We start from the raw sequence: 21,820 nt of genomic DNA on the forward strand, positions 1-21,820 counted from the left end.
CTCATTTTTCACTAACCCCAAACAGGGGCATTCTGTTCTCTCCTCCTTCTTATTCAGTTCCCTTCCTTCAAATTCAGTTCCCCATTCCTCACCTTTCACAACAAACATTAGACGCAAATACTGCCTGCCACCAGTTCCAGCATATATTACAGTCACTGGCCATACAGCATCCCTGATCTAGAACCAAAACACTCAGCAACCTCAGTTCTGCTAGCCAAGTCTCTCACAATAGAGCTTAGACACGTTAGCCCAAAGCTCTACAAAGGACTCCCATTCAAGCATGCATTTGAGCAGTGTTGACCTTTCATGCCCAAGCAACCTGCACGTATTTTACCTAATTCTTACAACCTCCGAAAAGGCAATTCAGTGTAAGTCTACAAAATATTCTTTTTAATCTTCAACATCCACTAATCGTTGAAGTGACTGAAATTTGCTGAGCTGCAGCTTTCCCAGGAAAACATTAACTTCATGCCTGTGGTAAATGTTAGCCAAATTAATACATGCAAGCACCCAGATTAGTGCCTGGCACATAAACCGCTCTTCAAACACGTGCAATTGCTGGTTTTAGGATCAAGGACAACTCAGACACAGTTAGTAATGGAACTGAAATCTAAACTCCATTGTCCCAAATGTGAAATCCATGCCATTCCAGTGTTCTACAGGAAACAAAAAGCAGAACCACGTAAAATGGAAGTATTTTTATTGTGTGATTCCATACAATAGAAACCACATTTACATCTGCCGAACCACACAGGAAAAATGAATCTGATGTAGTATTAGTGATTCAAAGTAATTCATTCCAAATTAAAGGACGATGGTTTAGCTGACTGAGTTTTCAGATGTAATTTTGCACTGATCAGAATTAGTGTGTTCTCTTAAACTTCCGTATGAGCCACAAATAACCAGGGATAGTTCATTCCCTGATACTAATCTGAAGAAGCTCACAAACTTCCCATTCATTTCCTGTCTTTGCTATCACACCTGCCTCATTCCATCACCATGCTGAGTTCCTCTCAACTTCCACATCATTTCCAGGGACTCTAGAGCGAAATCTCTCTGCATCCCCTTGAAAGCATATGGACCATCCCAGGTCCAACTCCATTCTGTCCTTTTGAAATGTGTTCCTTTTTGGCATAATAAATAAAAATACTAGTAAGACTTTGAAAACCTAAATTCTGACTTCCTTGTATCATAAACAATTCAGTCATATGTTCTTTAGACACCTACTTTAACTACAAGAATTTGTATTTGCTTGGTCCTTTGTCATTTATCTTCACCACTGTCCTGAAATTTACACAAGGCAGCATTATATTTTTATAGAAATTCAATTACAGAGAGGCCAAACAATACAGCCAAGAACCCACAGGTAAAACATGTCATAGTACCTCGTCTGAGATTCTATTACTGGAGTGTGCTATGCTCCTGCATTAAGATTAATGAACCAGTAACTTCCCAGGTCCCTTTGGGGACTATTAGTTTATACTTCTGCTTGCTACTTTTTCTCCTAGAACGAAAACACGTATGTTTGATCATGAAATTTGGATCCTTTTAAACGGTTCCTTACATAGTTTTCTTACTTCTGGATTGGTGGAAGTTACTTGTTCTAATAGTCGTAGGTACTGCCTGTCTCTCCGAAAGCTCTTAAAGTTACCTCTACTTGTCAAGAGAGACTGCTGACATGTTACAGATGCCACCAATTGTTCTAAAAAGTTATTTCACACTTAAAACCAATTCAAAACATAACAAATTCTATGGATGTTTATTTTCAAGGTGGTAACATGCATTTTTCTACTTTTGTACTCAGTGTATTTGGGAAATAGTCACCGTGTCTCACCGCTGAGAATCTCTTTCCCTAACAAAATGCCAGTCTTACAGGGGTCAGGTCAGCTCTTGCTTTCAGCAACTCCTACAAAGAACAAACCATCCTAAACTGGAAAGTGAAACTTAGTATTAAATGATTTGGGCCACATGATTAATTTAAAAGCTGACGTGTCTAAAATGACACATTACCTCTCTTACTTGTAATAAATTTATACATGGGATTGGTCATGCTGACATATATGCAGGAATTACACATACATAAAGTTTAAAAAAAAAAAGAACATTCTCTGAACAATCCTGAAGAGGTCAAAGAGCGCTGGAAGCAGGCACTGGATTCACAGTAACTTGTGTAATTTAATACACTGAACCAGGACACCGTGCGTGGAGGACACACAGGCAGCTGTTTTATGATTCCTTCATTTTGATGGTATTGCTTTCCTGTCTTCCGGAGGAAAGATTTTGACTTCAAAAGTAACAAAATATTTGAGAAGGGAATTTACATCTTTCAGTTCTAAATGGTACTCTTGTGCAATTTTCTCGGCAGTCCATGTTTCTGGAGAAAGTTTATGGTTATGGAGAAGTGTCAATGCTTCTACAACAGAAACTTTGCCTTTGGGAATGTCCGTGACATTCTTATCGAACTGCTGTCCTATCGGGAGTCTGAGCTCCTTCGGTTCTTGCGGCCGCACTTCGGCGTCTTTTACCTAGTAACAACAACAACAACAAAAGAACTTTAGGATAGAAGATTTACATTTCCCGTGATTCTTAGGTCTATGCTGTTTCTTTTCAGATAAACACGCACACACTTCTTCAACTGTATTTTCCCACTGTAGTGTCTTTCCTAACTATAGCTTGCCATAACTAAGAAAAGTTCTATAAAATTAAACTGAATGAATACATGCCATTTACTCACCTCCACTGAGTATTATGAGCTCCACATGCTCTAAAATCCAAACCTTCTGAACCGAGACGCCCAAGGAGAAAACTCCACATCTAACTTGCTATGATGACCAGCAGTCAAAACACCAGTCCACTCAGAACAACCCCTCAACTTGCCTTCAGGCTTTCTAAGTTGTACATGAAATATAAATGAACTGTATGATTAAAATTGGATACTACCACAAAGATGCTTCACAATGTACTACAAATATGCCAAAATCAGATCTGTAAGACTTCTGGTTCTGGGCAGGTTGGGTAAGGAAACCGCAGCTTGTACATTAAAAGAATGGGGGTTGGTTAGACGAAAAGGACACCCGTTTCAGAAGAGCAGCACCCTAACAGTGCTGAGACAACTTCCTTGGAAGCTTTTCTATCCTGCCATCACTGAAGAGCTGTTACCCAGATGTCAGGTGAAATAATCCTTTTCCGCGCAAGTTGTTTCTGGCCAGTTTTATCAGAGCTAATTACCTAAGCGGCTCTAGGTATTCTCTTCTTTTCAACTTCAATTACACCTGCCTACACCACTTCTTGGTTAACAACCTTTTTAAAACCCCCAGTCCTGTAATTGGGTTAAAGCTTAAATCATAAATCTGCACTAACGACCCCAGTGGCTTTATTCAGAGGAACTCTTCAGAACTTACTTGAGTAACTACAGCAGCTAACCACACCCGACACTGCTGACTATAATGTACAAATCTACCTGTAACTACCAAGACCCCTGTCCCTCTCAACTTCCATGCTGAGTCTTTCCCAGTTTTCCATCTGTACTTCCATTTTCTTTGTGGCTCTTGTCCCTTCTGCTGCTCATTAAGTTCCAACTATATCTTCTTTAACTTTGTATTTTGGTGGCAGCGTGTCGTGAATGCTGTAGCCTTGAACTTCTGGATCTTCACCTACTCCTTACCTCCCATTTTAGCCCACATGTAATGATGTCAAAATCTCTGGCCCCAAACTAAGACCTTTCTTTGGATATTTAAGCCCGGAATCCCAAATACCTAATGGGCACCTCTACTTGGACCTGTATACACCTCAACTCCAGGGTGTCTAACCGAACCTACCAATCTGCCTGCTTCCAAGTCTATGCTTAAAACTGTCTAATGCATGAACAGACACTGCTCATAACAGCTCCCAAGTCTCTCTTGTTCCCATTCTCCTATCCTCTACTCCACTAAACCACCTAGACCATGGTGGTGCCGCTGGAAGGAACTATTAAAAGACATCTAGCAGGTTTCTTCTAACTAGATAATTCTGTTCCCTCCCAGTTGACTCTCAAATCGAACACCACTTTTTTTCCACATTAAACTCTTCAATGACTCTCCAAAGCCCTCCTGATAAAACTAAAATTGCTTGGCATGTAGTTTCATGATCCAGGCATAATCCAAATGCACCCCTCCCTTTCCCTTAACCATGTAAACTGTAACCAGTACCCACAGGATCACTCATTCTGCCTTCACAATCCCACTTGAGCCTCAGGCACTCACCCCTACTCTTTCACTTCCTAAATCTCAAAGTGTCTCTCATCTTCCAAAACCAGGAAGATCATCCACCTTCCACTCCATATAGAGACTTTCCTTTTCCTTCAGTAATTTATAGTAATTCCCTAACACCAAAAAAAATTTTAGTAAAATTAAACATCCTCTTTTCATTTAGAAGGCAGAGAAAATTATAAATTCTACAGATATAAAATATTAAGAAAAAAACTGAAAAACTAATCCTTAGCAGAAATATTAACTAGTAATGTGGGTAACTACAAAATAAAAATCATTCATTTTCCCATACACTAAAATAGGAGGCTTAAAAATCCTACTGACTAGAAACAACTTTCCTGTCTTCCTCAAAGACTCAACAATTAAAAGATGTTAACCTTTGAATTAATCTTTAATTAAAAGTTAATCTTTTTCTAGTTAACCTATGATTCCTTAATCTAGTTGTAATCCAACCTAAACAAAGCTTACTAAAGACACTAACACTCTGATTCCAAGGTCATTTAGAAAAAAATAACTGGAGAAGAGACAAGAAGACTTTTAGGTCATACCAGTCACCAGGATGTATTATGGTGGTCTATTAACTGAGACAGTATGGGTCTAGTGGTAAGAAGCAAAACCAAACAGCAGCAGTAAGTCTATCGGCAGAAGAAGGGAAAGGAATTAGTAAATCAATTACATATTTAGGTGACTGGCATCTATTTGAAGAGGTTAAACTGATCTCTTCTACACACAAAACACCGAACATCAAATAAATATATTTACCTAAGATCACAATAATTCATGCTTAGTATAAACGAGAAACAGTATTTCTAAGTACTGCTCAGCATCAACTTAAAAAAAATACCATACTACTGCCATCTTTAAGTGAGAATTTGGTGATAACTAAATTTTAGAATACAAATAACTTTGGGAGTTGTAGCTGACACCTCCCCACCCAACTCTGCACCTCCATCACAATGGTCACCTCCCTGATTCCAACTTCAATTCAAATTCCAGGCCCGGGCTTAAATGTCACTTCCCTAAAAGCAGTCCCTACTCCTCCAGGGCCTGTAATAACACAGTAGCTGTATAGCTATGCCCACCGATCAAGGTCTGTTTGGATCACTAGGATGTGCCTACCATTCCAGCATATTACATGAACTTACATATAATTACATATCCTGTCCAGACACACTCTTAAAAATACAAACATGCCCCCACCAGGCGCTGTCGTTACCGTAGGAACATCTTAACTTATACACATGAAAAGAGCTCTAAAAAGTCATTTTTTTGGTCACTCTGACTAATCACTAAAAGTACCCTATACCAAAGTAGGGTAACCAAACCTTTCAACTTCCACAATAAACCGTCCACACAGGTGCATGCAATCGATTCATTCCCGGGTCTTTCGGCACTCCCTATACATCAATGAGCCAAGCCCTAAGTCTCAATCGCAGGGCTCCCCTCTGACACGCCCTCCCCGCCACACACACACACACTTGGCACTATACTTCACTGGTTGCCCTTTTTTCCTTGATCACTTCCTCCAAATGAACTGTTTGCTTAATTATTAAACCATACGTTACCGGCAAGGACGACACCGGATCTTTGGAGTCGACATATACATCTTTTAGTAATGACAACAGCTTGTTATCTTTCCTAGAAACTTCTTCTTTGATTTCTGGATGCTCTAAAAAAAAAAAAAAAGAGGAAAAAGGGCCATAATCTTTTCTAGAAACCCGTAAGCACGAAAGGCAATTTTTAAAAAAGAAACAATCATCTGGACAGCTGCGGGAAAACGCTAGGCGAGGCGTGCACCCAGCGCAGACCCCGGGCGGGAGCGTGCGCTGCCCTGATCGCCGGGAACTCAGCCGCTGCCACCCGACCCCGTGCAGGGACGAACTCAATGTCACCGGAGGCCTGGGAGGGAGGGACCGCACTCACGACTCAGCTGCTCCTGCAAGAGGCCGCGGGTGGAAGGGTGCTTGGGAGCCGTGGAGGGCTTCATCTTGCTGATCTCCCGCTCGGCTCGGTTCTCCAGGTTGAAGTTCCTGAAGGCGCGGCTCACGCGAGCCCCCATCTCTACATCCTGCAGCCCAGGGCTCACCGCGCACGTGGGGAGCCGCCGGCGCGGGTGACCTCCGTACGCCCGGAGCACGCGCACGCCTAGGGTCAGGCTCTGGGAAACCGCTGAGGACGCGCTCGGCGCCCCCTGGCGGCGGGGAGGACGCACGCTGGGTGCAGCCGCCTACCGCAGAGGTGCGCTTCGGCGTTGTCAGGGACGCTGGCGCGGAAGGCTTTCAGCCCACGTGACTGCACGGTTGCAAAATTCCGGCTTGAGCAAGCAAAGGTCAGTGCAGAGGGTCAAGGTTCTGCACTTCCCTGGCTCTGCTTTTGAGACGTGAAAATAATCAATCTGTTTTCAGCAGCTTTTCCATTTTGACAGCTTTTGTTTTCCTGTTTCTTGCCTGGTGCATTTCCACTACTTACTTACTACCACGCCTTTTTTACTACTAATTTGACGTCTTCAAAAAGGAGCACCGAATCCTGCTCTTCGTAGTCACCCACCCCCATTCTTTTCTTCCTTCCATTTCATTTCCGAATGGATTTCTCTGATACTAATTATGATTATTTAGAAAGAATGAAATTGACCCATAAAAAAACAAAAACATTGCGATTGACCCATAAGTTTTTAAAGCCCACCAACAAGAAACTAAGTTTCCAAATTAATAGTATTTCTTCCAGACCGCAGTTGTAAAAACGATTAGAGTTCTTAGCCTATTTGATTAAGTGAAGTAGATTGGTTGTGCCTAGCCAATTTAAAGCAAAGGGAGGGATTTAATTTTTCAAATGACTATATTAGTTAGACTGCAGCTTCCTAGGGGGAAACACTAGCGGGGTAATGTTCTCATAGTTGCTCATCGTGAACTCTTTCTCTGGTGACAGCTGTAAGGACCATATTGGTAGATGCCATACATAGAAGCCAAAACCTCTGCGCTCTGAGTTAATTGGTTAGTTATCCTGAAGGTGGCAGGCTGCTCCAAGATTTCCATCTCAGAGCTTTTAAGCAAGTTCCTAATTCAGTGAATTTTTTTTAAAAAACCAGTTTCTTTGGGTGCCAAGAAAAAATGTTCGTTATCTTCATTAAGCCTTTTGTGTGCTTTAAGATTTTATAGAAGCAATTCCACTCACTGCCTGTTAAAGTATTTCAAAAGTGAAGATCTCATTTTCCTGTGATTCCACCAAACTTAGGGCAGCATGAAAGTAGTCTTACACAGGAGTTTCCCGCAAGTTGACCAGGCAGTGGTGGCACACGCCTTTAATCCCAGCATTCAAGAGGCAGAAACAGGTAGATCTCTGTGAGTTTGAGGCCAGCCTGGTCTACAGAGCAAGTTCCAGGAAAGGTTTCAAAGTTAAAGAGAAACCCTTTTAGGAAAAAAAAAATCCTGCCAAGTTAACAGTCAAGAGCCATCACAAGTCCACCCATGGTCAATTTGACACCATAACATAGCACTTTCAAGCCATAACCTATCTCTTGTCCTCATAAAATGCGTTTAGTGCAACTTCAAATGTCCCCAAAGTCTTTAACATTCCCCACAGTATTCAAAAGTTCAAGTGCAGGGTCTCTTCTAAAACTTTAAAAGATCTGTGTTTGGCATCTGGGGCCTGTGATGGAATCACCTGTGTTCTAAAGGACTTGGGTAACCCTACCCTTTACCTGTGGCACAGAGAGCTTCTCTGGGGCCAGCTCCTTCCAGTGCACACAGCTTTCTACATCAGAGGTCACATGGCACGAGTGTCTCCAGAATTCTAGACACTTCGCTGTAGCTTAGATCTCACCTTCACAGCTTCATGCACTGGCCTCACTCCATCCCAGCTATATATTGCTTGGCCTCTAAGGCTCTGTGAAATCTTGGTGCAGGCAAATGTAACATCCTCACTTTCACATCGCTTCTTTTTGTTGTTGTTGTTTTGTTTTGTTTTTGTTTCCAGAAAAAGCAGTATGTGGATGATACTGCCAAGTTCAGCGTTAGGGATAACCTGGATCACACATAGTTGAATGTTTATTCTCATGTTAATCCCAGGGAAACCATTCCTCAAGGATTGTTTTCTAGTAGGGAATACTTTCATTAGCATCACTGCAGTCTCTCATCTTTCAGATGAATTCACTGAATTCATTTTCAGAAGATGGCACTTTTGATGGGTGGGACCTTATCTTCAGGGCATCTTTCCTGTTGTCCTAGCACAGAATTTCTGCATGGTAAAGGTTTCTCTTGGATGGTGTTAATCTCTTCAATGATTATATCTGTTTTCTCAGATTTCTTGTCTTCAACTTTTTAAAAAACATTTTATTTTTTAATTATGTGTGTATGTGTGGGTTTGTACCTGTGGATGCAGGTGCCTGCAAAGGCAGAAAGATGGTGCCTGGTCCCCTGCAGAAGGAATTTCAGGCCATCCAATATGCTGGGAACCAAACTCTGCAGGAGCAATACACTCTAACTCTCTGGGTTTTGTTTGTAACTTTAAACCTATTCTGTTTCAGAAAAGAAACAGCCAGAGTCACATTTTTCCTTATCCTTTTGTTCCTTTTAGATGCTTTGTCTCACAGTAGACCTGGATCAGAGTAACAAACAGAAACCATGCCAAAGTCTGAATGCTTTTCTGTCTTGAAATTTACTCTACCAAACAAATTAGTCCACTAATTTTAAGTTCAGCTTCACTGAAGGACACAGGCAGCATACAACCAGTTTCTTTGTCATAATATAACATTCATGGACATGAGTCCAGTTCCTGAAAGTGTCCTTGTTTCTCTGTAACCTTGTGATTTGGGCTTCCAATGCCCACATTTCTACTTGCATGCCTGCATTCCAAATCTTCATCAGAATGGCTCGTTGAGTTCCATTTATAGCATTCTAGGACTTTTCTTGCCTCAAGTTCCAAATTTTTCCAGATTCTTCGCCTAAGCTAGTTTCAAGAACCTAAAAATCACAAGGTCAAGTTATACCAGCAATAACCCCACTTCTTGGTGCCAGTTTTCCATATTCACTACTGTTAAGGTTGCTGTGACAAAAAGCAACTTAAGCAAGTAAGGTTTTATTTCCATTCCCAGGCATTGCTTCTTCGTGGCTAGAAGACATAGTGGCAGGAGTGTGAGGCTGGGCATATGACACCCACAACCAGATGAATGCTGGCACTGAGCTCATTTTCATTCAGTTCAGTATCTTTGCCCTTGGAATAGTGGCACCAACATTTAGAGAGGGCATCCCACTGCAGTAAATTCACTGTAGGCACTCCCTCCAGGCATGCCCAGAGAACCACCAGTTTCCAGGCTCTGTGAAGTTGCTAATCAGCACCCAGCATTGAACTACAGTTTCAACATCCCAGCTGACCACAATCACAAAATTCTACTCAGATGTCATATGGAATCTTCACAGTAGGACAGAATTTCTGAGGGGGAACTTCAGGCTCATACTTAGAATGATCAACTGGAATTTATGCCTGAGTACCAAAAGATGTAAGACATTACAGGTCTGTCTGTGGCCAGGCTTGTGCATTTGCCTTGGCTGCTAAGGAAAGAATCAGAGAGACTCTTTCTGCACAGGCAGAAAGAAAGGATGAGGCCTGAGAAGACAGAAAGGCAGAGTGAAAAACACAAGCTCTGTCTGAGGAGTTTCTGAGCTGGATTCCCCAGCTAAGACAAACAGTCCTGGTTACAGTGTGACGTATCAAAGATTTGCTGAAACTCTTCTAGAATTCCTGGAATGTAAATCCCATGCTTTTATGATGTTTGAAATAAAAAGAATTTTTGAGTGTTAGCTTCTCACATTGTTTTCTTTGCCAAATATTTCCTTTGTGAAGACCAAAATATAGAGAGTTGCTGTACTGATTGAATTGTTAATTGAGAAAAATTACCTCACTGTATTAAAGCAGAACCAGCATGAAAAGATATTCCTTACTCTCATAACAGGTAAGTCTGTAGGAATGTAGAGGATGTGATGCATTCATAAAACCGATATGGGGGAAACCATTTAAAAAGTGAGGCAGGAAACAAGATTCCTAATGGCAAGGGAAAGTGAACGGAAGTGGTGAAGAAATGATGTGGAAATCATTGAGGCACCAAGATGATTTTAATCAGCATCCTATATGCAATCAGACTCTAATGCTGCATCCCACTTGCTCATCAACCATTTCTCAGTCTAGCATGTCTGCTTCTGCATCAGTGCCCACTGAGAGAGAGCTCTACATCCCTTCTGATAGCTGATCCGATATCTAACAGCACTTCTAACTTCAGCTTTTCAAAGATCTATGCACTACTTTTCATATGTTCTCTCTCTGGTGAACTTTGGGATTAGTTGTTGAGTTTCACAGAAAATTCTATTGCAGGGCTGCTGAGGTAGCTCAACGTCACAGACAGGCCTGTGATGCCTTACATCTTTTGGGACTCAGTTTCCTCTACTCATGAAGACTGTTCACTTTTATAGAGTTACCATGAAATTTAATCCATTTGATATAGAGGGATTGCCATACAGAAACATTCAGTATTTATTCATGATATATGTAACATTTTACTATTAATGCTTAGATTTGATTAACTTTGTAGAAATTACTATTTTCAGATAAGCCACTAATATTACTGCAGTGCTTTCTTACAATCATTTGATCTCCCCTTCTGAGATGGTTCTTGAGCCTTGGGAAGAGAACACATAGATACGGATGTCCCATTTGAGCCTGAGCACTCCATGGACAACTTTTGTCTGCATTTGATTTGAGTTTCTGCCTCAGCCACCACCCCTGCCCAAAGAAATGTCTCTGATGAACTCTGAGAGCTGCGCTATGGGTAGTGAGACACAGATTTAGTTGGTGGTTTGATAATATGTCTATTAATAGTAGTAGGTTTGCTGCTGCAAGCCTGTAAGCTCCCAACCCTGTTTCTTGGCAGATTTTTAGTTCTGGGAATGTATTTCCTTTTGTGGCATTGGCTTTCCATCCCAACATTCCAACAGTATTTAGTAGTTAGCCTGGAGGTCTGCTGCTGTTTTTAAAAGGTAAAGTACACTCTAAGTAACACAGAAAGCATCCTTCTCTGTTTTTCTTGAAGGGGTACTGTACAATATTTACTTTTTTTTTGTCTTTTTGGGGGAGGCCCGCTACCCAACTCCCAGTAAATCACACATAGAGGCTTACTCTTAGTTGTGAATGCCTGGGCTTAGCTTGGTTTATATCTTGCCAGCTTTTCTTAATTTAAATTATTTCGACTATCTTTTGCCTCTGGGCTTTTGTCTTTCCTACTTCTGTATTTCTTACTTTCCTTCTTACTCCGTGGCTCGCTATGTAGCTGGGTGGTTGGTCCCTGCTATCCTCTCCTATTTGAGGAGGAGGATGGGCATCAAAGAGGTTCCTCATGGAGTTTGTTAACCAATTGGGCAAGAAACTGCTCTTGCCTGGACTGCTTGATGAACTGGACATTACAGGACCTACAGAGACATGACAGCTGAAGTTGCCTAAAGGTGAGATGTTCCTGCTTCATGAAAGATTCTGCCATTTGGGGAAGAAACTGCTCTTTCCTGAACTACTTGATATTACGCTGCATGAACTAGACATGCAGGACCCACAGAAAAGTGACAGCTAAAGTTGCCTAAAGAAGGTGAGGCAGTCCTTCAGCGATCCTGCTTCATGGAAGAGTCTGCCAGACATTCTGAAAAACACAGAAAAAGGCAGCTGGTGGACTTTGCCATTACAAGGCAGAACAGATCTTCAAATTTCCTGCTTCATGGAAAATTCTGCTGGATATTATGGGCCTGTAGGCTGAACATTGATGCTCCAACAATACAGAAGAACTTTGGGTGACTGTCCAGGCAGTGAGATGTCTCTGTCAATTCTAGAGTTTTAGAAGTTGCTTACAATGCACTTCCTGTTAACTTAGGTAATATTATATCCTTCTGGAGTCTTTGATGGAGTTGAAGAATAGATAGTTATAATTATAGTTTTCCTTAGTTATGATAAAAAATAAAGCAGATATAAATATTGTAACTGTAGTTCTTGCTTGTTACCTATTTTGTTAGATGCAATTTTACTATATTAAAGTTAAAAATCTTCCTTTTTATTTAAACAGAAAAGGGAAAATGGTGTGGGAAGTCCTTCTGCAATAAATAAATAAAATAATAAATAAATAATAAATAAAGGAGCTTCTCTTGACCAATGGTTTAACAGAACATAACCATCCTGGAAGAGATATATATATATAGAGAGAGGAGGTGGAATCACAAGATGCCATGTAGCCATGAGAGGGGAAAACACGAACTGCTAGCTAGAACCTTGCTGATAGGCCACAAGACTCCTGATAAAATATAAACTAATAAAAATTCGTTAATCCAAAGATATAAGAGCTAGGTAGCAATGCACTTAAGTAATTAGCCAAGCAGTGATTTAATTAATAGTTTCTGTGTGGTTATTTTGGGAGCCTTGATGGCCAGGAAGTGAATAAGCAACCTCCTACAACACTTGCCAAAGATATAAGGTCAACAAGACAATACCTCCAGTATCTTTTTCTGTCTATTCCACTTAAAACACAGTACAAACCAAATCTTGATCACTCTACCTGTACAGTTGACCATATTGAATTGTTTAGGATGCTTAGGACCCACAGATCACCCAGATCACTCAATGAGCAGCAATACATTGTCTGCATTTCCCTCCCTTAAATTATGGCCCTGCCCCTGTCACACCTCTTCCTTTCCCCCATTTTTGATGCCTTAGACTTCTCTAGCATACTTCCCAATTGCTCCCAGCTACCGCTTCCTGGGAAAGTTCTACCAGCCAGGAAAACCAAAGTATTTTACTTGTGCCTATTTTAATACTAATTATTTTGGAATACAATTTGTTCTTTGTCAAAAAATAATAGAAATTGTGTAGCCATCTTGGAAAGAGTAAAGGTTTATTGAAACATGTAGCCACATCATAAAGAAACCACTGTAGGGCAGCTTCAGAGAACTCAGCTTCAAGATACATCAACATTCTGGGACTCATCCTGGGGCTTCTCCTACTGGACATTTTTTCTAGTCCAGCACTAAGTCAGGCAAAAAAAATGCAGTTGACCTGGACAGATTGTATGTGCAGATTGTGGAAGGGTTGGAGAGACAAGCATCCCTCCTAGACCCACAGGAGATGAGAGAAGAAAGTAATATACTGAAAACTGTAGCTCCTAAAATTCACTCTCTGTGCTGCTCTCAACTTCCCGTATGTGACATGAAGACTTATTTTGGGACCTTATTTTTTTTCTTCTTTCTTTTTTAGCTTTAATGACCTAGTTTTCAAATGCAACAATCTTGTGTGATTGGTCTTGATTTGAGTTCTGGACTATGTTTGCTACCAAGATTATCCTATGGTTTCAGAAAGAGGGAATCTGATGCCACCACGGTCTGGGTGACTGATAATTCTTTAGCTAAGGCAGCACCATCTGTTAGCATTGGGGTGAAGAAGCCACACAGAAACAAATTCAGGCACTAGAGGAATGGCCAGGAGTGCGTAGCAGGGTAAGAGACACTAGACTTCAGGCATGGTGATTCCCATCAAGAGTTATTTCCAAAAATAAAAAAAGTGTTATTTCCCATTGCAGGTAACTGTTTTCAGTCCAGCATTTGAGAATTAAACAGAAAAGAAAAGCAGCTATTGCCAGCCTGGAAATTCAGAAGAGTGTGGAAGTGTGTGCTTACTGTGGAGGGATGAAAGGTTGAAGACAGAACCCTAGCAGAGGTGCTCTATTAGAACTGTGTAATTGCTAAGATGGGTGGTAGTTTTGAAATAGAAGATTTAAAGGACTTTAAACTTTACAGTTTTCCGACATGTAATGGGCAGGAGTGAGGCAAGCAGGATGATGGATGGGAAGTGACAGAACATCAGACGTGAAGTACAAGCAGTCACTTTGATGAGTAAAGCAGACTGCTATTTACTGTGGCTCTGCTACGGCATGGCATCTTCCCTAGATCTGTGACAGCTCTCTCTCTCTCTCTCTCTCTCTCTCTCTCTCTTTGTGAATTGAGCTTGTTACTGACACCCTTTCTCACTACAGACCATTCCATGACCCCAAGCACACCTTCTGATTGTTTTCAGATAGAATTGGCTAATTCTACCTAGAAGTCTAATTCTTCTTTTTATTGAGCTCTACATTTTTCTCTGCTCCTCTCCCTGCCTCTTCCCTTCACTTTAACCCTCCCCTAAGGTCCCCATGCTCCCAATTTACTCAGGAGATCTAGTTTTTTTCTACTTCCCATGTAGATTAGATCTATGTAAGTCTCTCTTACTGTCTTCGTTGTTGTCTAAGTTTTCTATTCTTAAGATCTTGTTTTAACAACAGCCCTGGTCCTGGGCAGAGTGGAGTATCATCCCAACTTAAAAAAAATTCAGAAAAATGTGCACAATTTATTCGCCTAGGGGCTAAATCAGAGAGGGTACCAGCGGGGGAACATCCATAGATGTGTTCATGTGACAAAGTGAAGACTGACTTTCTTTCTCATGAGAGAGAATACTAACAGTGCTCAGATCAGCACCCACACCTGCACTGACTTGTATGAGCATCCTGTCATTGTTTATCATCTTCATATTTGAACTAGTGTCCTAAATACACTTAAGTCCTGAAGGCTTATAGTGGAAACACTTGCCTCCAGATTTCCACAACATTTCACACAGGGAGTTGCAAACAATACATGCTTAATAAATATTTATTGCTGACAATAAAATGCGGGTTTACAATTTTTAGTTTTTAAATCAGTTGCCTCTTAATGGAAATTACTGATTTAGTTTTCAGATCTGCTGTGTTCCCACACGCAAGCTCTTAAGCCTTTTAAGTAAATCCTTGGTACTGATAGAAATATTATTTTAAGCTGGATTACCACGAGGCAATTGGATTTGGCACACAGGTTGTTGACACAGAACTGCAAAACTAGAAGAGAACCAAGCTTTAACTCTTTGGCCTGTACCGTCCAGGGTAAATGATGGGTATTTTAAATAGCACTATTCACACCATATGAATGATTTATTTAATGTGAATATATATTCTAAAGTGATCTGGGTTAATTTTTATAAACAACATAAGATACATCTATATTTTCGATATTTGGGGGGGGCTAGTGTCTTGTAGAACAAGGACATCCTGCATTCTTGTTCTGGACTGTTTAAGTAGTACCACAAGCGGGGTGACTTAAACAGTTCTGGAGGGGAGACATGAGCACAGGAACTGGCAAGGTTGCTTTCTTCTAAGAACTGTGAGGGAAACTGTTCTGTCTGTGTTTTAGGTTAGATTGCTATTAAAATACCACAGACACCAAACTATGCCACATCAGCCATTCCACACTACAAAAAGGTTGTTGTTGTTGTTGTGTTTCTTGGTTCTGGAAGCCAAAAGGCAAGATCAGCATGCTAGCATGGTCAGGTTCTGATGATTTCCCTCTCTTCTGAGTTAGAGACTTAGGAAATTCCTGCCCACCCCATGACAGAATGAGGGAGCCCTCTGAGGTTGCTTCCATCGGACACTGATCCCATTCATAAAGATTTCATCCTCATTATTTAACCCCTCCCAAGGGCTTCGTGGTCCGCATCAAGTGCATTATCACACTGTAGGTTAGGACTTCGACCCGGGAGTTTTGGTGGAGCGTGAACACTCTGTTCAGGGTAGAGTTTCCTTGTTTTTGTGTGGTTTGAGGTAAGTCTGCCAGTCCCCTGCCTTGCAGAAGTGCATCCACCCATCTTCACAAGAATTCCCCTTCCCCTGTGCATGACTGTGTCCAAATTTCCCCTTTTGAAGAGTACCAGGTAGACTTGTTTAGGAGCACTTGCTCTACTCCATGACATCCCCATCTGCACTAATTACATCTAGAACATCCCAGTTTACAGTCGTGTGCTGAGAGCTAGGATTTTGACGTAGGAAAGTGGGGAAGATAAACATTCAACCTGCAACATGTTCCTGTGGTTTAAAGACATTTATTTCTAAACAAATTTTTCTTTGTTGAAATTTTGTATTGTTTCTTTTTCACCATACTTAGGTGAAGTAGGACTGAATTGGCTTCTTAGGTAAGGCAGGAAGCATAGTCTGCCTGAAGTAAAAACATTTAATCCATTATTTGCTCTCAGCAATGCAGGTGGGCTGGTCGGTGTAACCTGATATTGACAAGGTCATTGTCTCTTGAGTGAGGCTATGATGGCATGGAGTCAATATCCACACCTGGCCCTTGCTTTCCCCGTTACTACCCTGGAAACGGACTAGAAAAAGCCCTATTCCTGCCATTGAGGGGAAGCAGACCTCAGCCAGTTTTAGTTCTTTGATAAAGGGATAGCTGGAAAATTCTCCACGAAAAACACTCAGAATCAACTGAACTGAGCTCATAACGGCTCATAGAGACTGAACCACCAGCCAGAGATCTTGTATGGGACTGAACTGGGCCCTCTGCACGTGTGCTGCAGTTGTGTGACTTGGTCTTCTTGTAGGACTCCTGGCAGAGGTAGCTGGGGCTGGCTCTGATTCTGTTGCTAGTGGTGTGGGAGATTCTTCTGCCTAGGTGTTGCTTTTATTGGTTAATGAATAAAGAAATTGGCTTGGCTTATAGCAAGGTAGAACTTAGTTAGCGGGGAAAACAAAGCTGAATGCTGGGGAAAATGAGGCGGAGTCAAGGAGAAGCCATAGATCCCCTCTTGGGACAGATGCTGGAAACTTTACCCAGTAAGCCACAGCCACGTGGCGATACACATATTACTAGAAATTGGTAAAATTAAGATAAAAGTGTTAGCCAATAAGAAGCCAGGGCCAATGGGCCAAACAGTGTTTTAAATAATATAGTTTCTGTGTGATTATTTTGGGTCTGACTGCTGAACAGCTGGGAACTAATTAGTGGCCCCCTTACAACATGTCAGCTCTTGGGACCTTTCCCCTCTGGGATGCCTTCTCCATCCTTAATAGAAGAGAAGGGGCCTAGTCTTGCTACAACTTGATATCCCATGACTGATAGGTATTGAAGGCCTGTGCTTTTCTGAAGAGAAGGGAGAGGGAGTGGATTTTGGGTGAGGGGGAACTGGGAAGGGAGGAGGAAGGATGGGGAAACTGTGATTGGAAATTTAATTAATTGATTAATTAATAAAAATTAATTGATGGATTAATTAGTAAAAACCAAGAGATTAATTAACTGGGAAAGTTAATTAATTGATTAATTAATAAAAAACAAGAAAATTCTCCATAAAACACTTGTTTCCATCAATAGGTTCTGGAGAAGTCTCAGCATCTTGCTGGGACTGGAACATCAGGCTCCATACTCACTATTCATGCTGCTTTGAGATCAAGAAGTGTTATCAAATTTTTCCTGACATCGGGAACCCCTGATGCCAGTGGCATCTTCAGATGGGATGTCCCTTCAGCTGGCTGATCATGAAATCTTACTCTGAGGTTGGAAGTGAAACAGGTAGATTGAGGAGAGACAACATAGGATGCTTCAGGCTAGCTTTAATTCTGTGCCCTGTGATCAGTTTTACTATTAAAGGCACTGATTGAAGTTGCATTGAGTCTGCAGATCACTTGGGGTAGTATAGTATAGTAATTGTGACAAAATTTATGCTTGCAATCCACAGGTATATGCCTCTTGCTATATAGATGACCCTGATATATATATTCAGGATCAGGTTATATCTGCTGCCATCATCCTCTTTTCTTCCCTTGTGTATCACTGCTAGAAATAAGTTATATTTGGTTGTTATCTCTTAGAAGCCTGTTCTTTTCTAATGAAAGACAGAAAGGGAGTAGATCCATAGGGAGAGAAGGTGGAAAGGCCCTGGGAGGAGTAGAGGGAAGAGAAACTATAATCAGGATATAGTGTATGAAAAAAGAATCTATTTCCAATAAAAGGGAAACAATTTTAAAAAAGAGAAATATATTAAAGTCTTCCTTGCAATGCCTAGTCCTCTGCAGCATTAGGTCCTGCCACCAGTTACTCTGGACACTGCTTCCTGTTCTAGTCACAGCACTTCAAAACCCCTGAATTCTACTGCTATTTCTCATAAGTGCTTCTTTTGCCATTTGTGATTCTTAGGGACACATTCTGGGCTTGCTTATTTAGACTCCCTTTCAGCTCTGGACACTCCTTTGTCTTCAGAGTCTGTGTAGCTTTGAAAACTCTTTAATTTAGATGTTTTTCCCTTCCTGACAATCCCTCTACCTCTTTACACCTTGGAAGAGGTTGCAGGACCGCTACTTTGAACTTGTGTACTGTGTCTTTTTCCACCATGAGAAATGGGTGATGGAGAAGCCCTGCATCCTGTGGAAAGACATCACTCAGGTTCCAGCATTTTCAGTTCAGCTGGCAAAAGGGCAGGTGAGATCACTACAGTCACAATGACCATCAAGCAAAGTCTTCTGTTGTCCATCTAGAACGAAAAGAAGCAAGCACACCCAAAGAGTAGATAATAGGCAATAATCAAACTCGGGGTTGAAATCAATAAAATAGAAGCAAAGAGAACAATATAAAGTATCAATGAATCGAAGAGTTGGTTCTTTGAGAAAATTAACCAGATAGACAAATCCTTATCCAAACTAACTAAAAGACAGAGTGAATATTCAGATTAACAGAAGCAAAAACAAAACCAGGAACATAACAACAGACAGCAAGGAAATCTGAAGAACCATTAGGCCATATTTTAAAATCCTGTACTCTTCAAAATTTGAAAATATAAAAGGAATGGATAATATTTTCAGTAGATACCATTTACCAAAGTTATATCACGATCAGATAAAAAATTTAAATATTCCTATAATTCCTAAGGAAATAGAAGCAGTCATTAAGTCTCCAAACCAAGAAAACTGCAGGGTCAAATAGTTTTAGCGAAGAATTCTACCAGACTTTCAAAGAAGAGTTTATGCCAATACTCCTCAATTTTACCACTAGAGAGGAACAGAAGGAACATTGCTTAATTCATTTTATGAGACCGCAGATACCCTGATACCCAAAACACATAGAGATCCAACTAAGAGAATTGCAGACCAAATTCCCTTATAAACACACATGCTAAATCCAGAATTCTTGTAACCCTCCTAAGATTATGAAATACTGATAAAAAAATGTCTTTCTGTCATACCTACCCAGTGTCCATGGATCAACTCCCACTGAGTGAATCTATTCACTGACAAACAGAATTCTGTATATTCTACTGAAGAGCAGAAGCCAATTACATTAAATTGTTATCTATTTAGACCAGATATTTGTTTAGAAGACCAACACTGCTTTCAGCAACAGTCGCTGCGTTTAAAATGTCACATGGGCCAAAATTGACAATAAATAGTCACTTTCAAATTATATATACATGGTATGCTCCAAAATGTTTAATAGCTGGTTCGATGATTCCCAGAGGAAAAACTTTCTTCTATAGTATTTGCTCATTTTCACAGTGTAAATAGTGTTACTTTGATTCATACCAAATTCCTGAACTAAACTTCAGCAAATGGTTCACCTTTTGGCTGCAGTTTACCACTGTCTGTCTGGAACGGAGGGAGGATGCAGGCTTTAATTCCACAGGGAGACATGCATCATCAGGGAATGCGAGTGAACTACTCATGACTAGAGAAAAATTCTGACATAGAGCAGGGCTTTTTGAGAGTGATTTGGATCGCATTATTCCTCAAAATGTATGTGTCCTCAGGAAGCAGGAATGTTTTCATAGAAGGTAGAACTGACACCGTTATCTCCTTGTGGAGAAGGGTGTAGCAGGCAGGTATCTGTGTTGCGTTTTAATTCAGTTTGTGAATACATTACTATCTTAGTTGGGGTTTCCATGGCTATGTTGAAACACCATAATCAAAACAACTTGGGGAGGGGTTTATTTGGCTTGCCCTTTCACATTGCAGTACATGATCTACGAAAGAAGTCAGGGCAGGAACTCAAGGCAGAAACCTAAGGACAGAGTTAATGCAAAGGTGATGGAGGAATACTGTTTACTGGCTTGCTCCTCGTGGCTTTTGCAGCCTACTTACTTATACATCGAAGGACCATCAGGCTGGGACCTCCCTCATCAATCATTAATCAAGAAATTGCTCCCACAGTCTTGCACATGGACACATACTACAGAAGCAGTTTCTTAGTTGTGCTTCTCATGTCTCAGATAACTAACGCTTGTCAACTTGACAAGACAAGAGAAAGCAGAACAACAACAAAAATAACCAAGACTAAAACATCCTTCCTCTCATTTTCACATTTGTTTAAATAAAACCTGTTGTTTATGATTCAGGCCATAAACCATTTCCATTTTCTTTCTTTAAGTTTTAACGGTGCAGGTTTTGCTCTTCTTCCCAGAGGTAGGTATTCTTCCTTCGAAAGCAACATATGATGACATAGACCTGCAGAAAAACATACAAAATCTAAAAGGACAATCTCTTTAGTTACTGTGAAATGGACAACCACGAACTCCTAGAGCAAAAACATAACAAGCACCCTAGGAAAAACCATGTGTAACTTAGCATTTTAAAAAAAAAAAAATGTTGTCACATTACCAAACTGAATTAAAAGGGGTTTGAAGACTAATTTATTAGCTTGTGCTAAGAAATGATCAAATCCAAGTGAGCCAAGCTTAAACAGAAAATGACAAATTTGTTGAAATGGAACCAAATGCTAGCAACCAGCTCTGGACTGTCTCAGGAGGCAAGAGCCTTCATCTTTCCTTGCTGTTCTTTTCCTCTGCTGCTCAGAACGATGGTTTCATGTCCCAAGACGCTTCTTCCTGTGTACAAAAGCGTCTTCTGTCTTTTGATTTACAGTGGTTCTATTTGGGATTTCCAACTTCACGAGGCTGTGATGAAGATTACACTTCACTTAGCCCTATTTTAATCTTCCGGGCTAGCGGCATGCATTTCTGTACTCTCCTCACACTGCCGGGAGCAGCAGTGCGGTTGGACTCCACTCTAGCCCCTTGGTCACACAGCAGCACCTGACACTCTACGATGGCCTGTACTTCTAAGCTATGGTGGGTGTAGGCTGGGTGCATTAAGTCCGTTTTCAGCTCACAGGAAAAGCCCCCAAATGGCCATTACATTCCCCGTTAGGAATGCACTCTCATCTTTATTTCTGTGGGGACTCAGCAGGCGCCTCAACAGGGTCTCTTCCTCTGTTCACTATGCCTCGGTTTGTCAGGAAGGTGATGGAACAGTGCTCCGTGTGACAGGGACTAATAGATACAGTGGTCTGAGAGATTTCAAGCAGAAAAGCCCTTGCCCTGAGGGAAGCCAGGGAGGAGGAGTATGTTTAGTTTAAAAGCGGAAGATGGCTGGTGATGTGGGGACTGAAGTTCTCCAGTCGTGCGCCAGCTCTCTGAGACTCAGGGCTGTGCTTCGAATAAGTTCTCAACTACAGGTCTATTTTACTGAGAGGTGGTTATTAGTGAACTCCCCATTCAGGGCAGTTAGGGAGCATCCTGGATGCTTCAAGACCTTTAGCTATATCCCTGGATCTTCCTTTTGGATGCCTGGAACACTCCCTCTTCGGTCACAGAAAAGACAATGACCATTTCCCAGAAGACATTATTAGCAACAAATGTAAAAGAAAATGCAAAGAGAAAGGCACACATAGAGG

The 21,820-nt window shown here is 41.1% G+C and overlaps 1 protein-coding gene across 1 annotated transcript; it reads right to left on the reverse strand.

Annotated features, from left to right (window-relative positions):
- Positions 1 to 695: 695 nt before the first annotated feature.
- Positions 696 to 6,365, reverse strand: Ndufaf4 (NADH:ubiquinone oxidoreductase complex assembly factor 4). Its single transcript, XM_057791208.1, has 3 exons — positions 6,171 to 6,365; positions 5,813 to 5,916; positions 696 to 2,525 (listed from the first exon to the last, which is right to left on the reverse strand). The coding sequence occupies exons 1-3, from the start codon at positions 6,304 to 6,306 to the stop codon at positions 2,238 to 2,240; spliced, it is 528 nt and encodes a 175-aa protein (XP_057647191.1). The 5' UTR covers positions 6,307 to 6,365; the 3' UTR covers positions 696 to 2,237.
- Between the last annotated feature and the right edge of the window lie 15,455 nt (positions 6,366 to 21,820).

Source organism: Chionomys nivalis, chromosome 16 (assembly GCF_950005125.1).
Source record: "Chionomys nivalis chromosome 16, mChiNiv1.1, whole genome shotgun sequence".
Classification (NCBI taxonomy): Eukaryota; Metazoa; Chordata; class Mammalia; order Rodentia; family Cricetidae; genus Chionomys; species Chionomys nivalis.

Bases quoted from the DNA above. Each gene is read 5' to 3' on its own strand.
- Ndufaf4 (XM_057791208.1), bottom strand. From the start codon at position 6,306: ATGGGGGCTCGCGTGAGCCGCGCCTTCAGGAACTTCAACCTGGAGAAC. The intron at 5,917-6,170 runs GTGAGTGCGGTC...TTTTTTTTTTAG, and splicing joins CTTGCAGGAGCAGCTGAGTC to AGCATCCAGAAATCAAAGAA. The intron at 2,526-5,812 runs GTAACGTATGGT...TGTTGTTACTAG, and splicing joins ATCCGGTGTCGTCCTTGCCG to GTAAAAGACGCCGAAGTGCG.